Source organism: Merops nubicus, unplaced genomic scaffold (assembly GCF_000691845.1).
Source record: "Merops nubicus isolate BGI_N331 unplaced genomic scaffold, ASM69184v1 scaffold16727, whole genome shotgun sequence".
Taxonomy (NCBI): Eukaryota; Metazoa; Chordata; class Aves; order Coraciiformes; family Meropidae; genus Merops; species Merops nubicus.
The window spans coordinates 40,356-43,821 of NW_008622516.1; the positions used below are offsets into that span (position 1 = coordinate 40,356).

A 3,466-nucleotide genomic window follows, 5' to 3' on the forward strand; every position below is an offset into this window, starting at 1 on the left:
GCAGTATTTTACAGCAAGTAGATTTATCCTCAATGCAATTTCTCTGAAAAAGGGAAGCAACAAATTCATTCTTTAGACTAAGTGAAGGCATCAAAGCATTAAATGACTTGCCCAAGGCCAGAGAGTTTAACTCAGTCCGTGCTTCAGCCACAAGACTCTCCCTTTCTTGCCCTTTTGTTAATCGGTTGCTAGTATCACTTACTTTTGACATAAACAGTACTTCCACTTAGCAAGACGACTACATTGGAGGCTGGACTGGCAGGTCTGGGGGACTTCACTGTTGCTACACTGCCACTTAGAACAGGGGTGGATGTTGGGGTTGAAGTGTTACTTATGTAGGAATAGCAAACCACCACTGAAGAGGAGAAAAGACACCTTCCGTGTAACTGAAGTGCAGAATCCCACTATTCTATCACTATTTTAACAACTGAAATGGAAGCCAAGGACTTATTGGGTCATCATTCACATCTTTGCCTCTGCAATCCTGTTACTGTTGACTGCTTAACAGCCTTCAAGGACAACACAAAGATCTAAGCTCCACTCCACCCATCCCCAGGAATGTGTGCTGCTGATTCTAGATTTTATTTGTATTAATGTGATATTTTACTTTGCAATGTCTTATTTTTCATTTTAGCATTAATTGAATATTTTGATCTTTTTGTTTTTCTGTGAATGACCATATCTAGACTGGTAACCAACAGAAAACAGCTAGTGCATCTTCTAAGAAGTGCATCAATTGAAGAAACGAAAATATTCCTTTAGTAATGAACAACTGAATTTGCTAATCAGCTTTTTTAAACTGTTGCTTGTAAGTAATCATACATTGATCCAGGATTTGATCCTGCTCTGGCAGGGGGGTTGGATTAGATGATCTTTCAAGGTCCCATCCAACCCCTATGATTCTATGATTTCTTACAAAACCAGAATAAACCAGAATGTTTCAAGAAGTGTTGCACATTCTCCAGTTGCATGAAGCATACTTCGGACCTATTCAGCAGGGCTAGATGGAATGTGCACTGGCATTATTTAAAAGGCACAGGGAAGACAAAGCAATTTTTCATCTTGTTAACTTTGTATGTTTAAACTAAAACCAAAATAAATCCAAAGACAACCAACAGAATTTTCTTGACTTTCACCAAAAACGACTTATATTCTTAAAGTGTTCTGAAATATCTTTCAGCACACAGAGCTTTACAAAATCTTAAGGCATCAGTCCAAGTTTTTATAGTTTACAGAGTTTAACAACTATACCAGTGAATTTTCCCCTCATTTCTTGGCAATTTGGTTTTGGTTTGGCTTTTTTTTTTTTAAGTTTCAGTTGCTAGTGTTCTCACTAATACAAAGCTATCAGATTTATGCTGCAGATGCTACAAAGGCATTCTTTTAAAAAAAATATGTTTTCATACTTCTGTGCGTATTTTTCAGTAAGAAAGATTCAGTGGGTGTTTTTTTTTTATCAATAACTAACACTTTGAACCTAAGATAACAGTTTATACTGTGACATTATCTTTATACTCCCATAGAGCGCAGAACAATCCGGGCTTCCTCTCACCTTCTTTGTTTCCAGTTTCTGCAGGAGCTGGGAGGGATGCGTTGTGCTGAACAGCTGCGTTGGCAACAGCATTAGCAGTAACAGTGAAAGCTGTCTGTGGAACAAGCCGTGGCATCAGTGGCACCAGTCGACGACCTTCTATAGACCATTCTGAAGAGCTGTTTGGTCCAGACATGCTAAACAGAGATGCACGTTCTGTGAGTATTCTGCTGAGTTTCTAAAATACTCAGCACTCTGCTTTAAGTGCCTTTTTTCACCAATGAAAGTCTAAAAAGCAGTTTCTAAAGAAATATTAGAGCAATAATCTTAAAATTTCATTTCATGAAAGCCCTTACATTCTTCCCACCTGCTGTAGAAATCCTCCCATACAAAATGTCAGAGTTGCTGCTGCTTTCAGTGGTCTGTTTTACAGAGCCCTTAAAGGGCCAGAGGTGTGTGAATGGCATGCTCAAACCCCTCGTATGAGATTAGCTACTATTCAGGTAGAGTTGGCACACTCTCTACTTCTGGATGACAAAAACACCCAGACACCAAATAGATTTCACAAAAGACTACTGAAATTCATTACACTACAGGAAAAAACACTTGCCTTCTAATGCAAATCTTTCTTTACCTGAACAGAAGTGTTTTTCAGACTTATTAAAGTAGTCCCAAAGTAAGAAAATATGAGATTAAATACACCTTAAACATCTTCCTCAACAGAAACCAGCCTGCTGCTCTAATTTTATCTTATCCTCAGTACTTACACACAAACCAGGATGTTTCCGAAACATGCTGTTATCTAGAAGAAGTTTTTCTGTTTGACTGTTTTACATGACTCATTTGACAAATCAGCAAAGCCAAAACGGCCAATTATTTTTCGATGCTGTTCTGTTCTTAAGCAAATCAGCCCATTTAACGTCTTCAGATATCTTGAAAAAACAACTTCTCACGTGAAGTACTGCAAGCAAGTTGCTACCATAAATTAGCTTGTAAAATGCAGAGGATCCTCCCTGTGGTTAAATCTCGATATGCTCCAGTGTTCCTCATACATATTCACATAGTACAGGCAGAGCTACATCAGCTGAGGTAAAAAACACATTTTTTTAAATCACACTACAAATCTTCTATATAGCAAAGCTGGCTTTCCTAATGAGTTAGTTATCTAAGTCAAATACTATATTATTAACCATCACTTAGAAAATATTACAAGAAAAAGAAAAAGATGCAATTTTGCATCTTTGCAATTGCATCTTGTCTGGATTGTACCTCATCCATCTGAAATTCTGCACCTCAGGACAATTTTATGATTGTTTTGTAAAATGCTAAACCCAATCCTACTTAAAAGAAACTCGATTCAAGAAACAAATCCTGATTTGACAATTAAATGCTTATTTTTCGGGGTTTTTTCCTTCCCCTTTCTTTAAATGAGTGGAAGGAATTTAGTGGAAGTTGATTGGTAAACAGTGTATTTCTAACTCTTCAACCCTGAATATTAAAACACTGAAATGTTTTTTCTCCTTTTATGATTTTTTTTTTTTCATAAAGTCATTTTTTTTTATCCCTGCAACACCTAAGCTACAATAGTCAACCTTAAAAATCAATGGCCGTAACTCAGGAAAAAAAAACCCCACACACATTTACAAACCAGCTCTGTTTAAAGACAGTTCTTAATAGTAACGCTGTTAAGTAACTATGAAAGGTGCATAAGCACTTGCCCTCTTGCTCCTCTCCACCTCTCAACACTCGCATGGACCTTGTGAAGGCAAGCACAAGGAGGAACCACCCCAGTTGATGCCAGCACAGCAGCTGCATCAACCAGAGGACAGTGGACACTGATGTCATCAGTTAGCTTGCTGCAGTTTTTCCAGTCTATTTTTTCCCCCCTCTGTGCTGATACACTGTTTTCCACTAATCTCTGCCACCTCTTTCACT

At 37.8% G+C, this 3,466-nt stretch overlaps 1 protein-coding gene across 1 annotated transcript in view; it reads right to left on the minus strand.

The window, feature by feature from the left end:
- LOC103777279 (chromosome unknown open reading frame, human C11orf30) overlaps nt 1-3,466 on the minus strand; it is a 38,457-nt gene that overhangs the window by 30,228 nt on the left and 4,763 nt on the right. The window contains exons 4-5 of the mRNA XM_008944827.1: nt 1,553-1,728; nt 203-355 (exon numbers count right to left, since the gene is read on the minus strand). Coding sequence (XP_008943075.1) covers nt 203-355; nt 1,553-1,728 — 329 coding nt within the window. The remainder of the gene's footprint in view (nt 1-202; nt 356-1,552; nt 1,729-3,466) is intronic.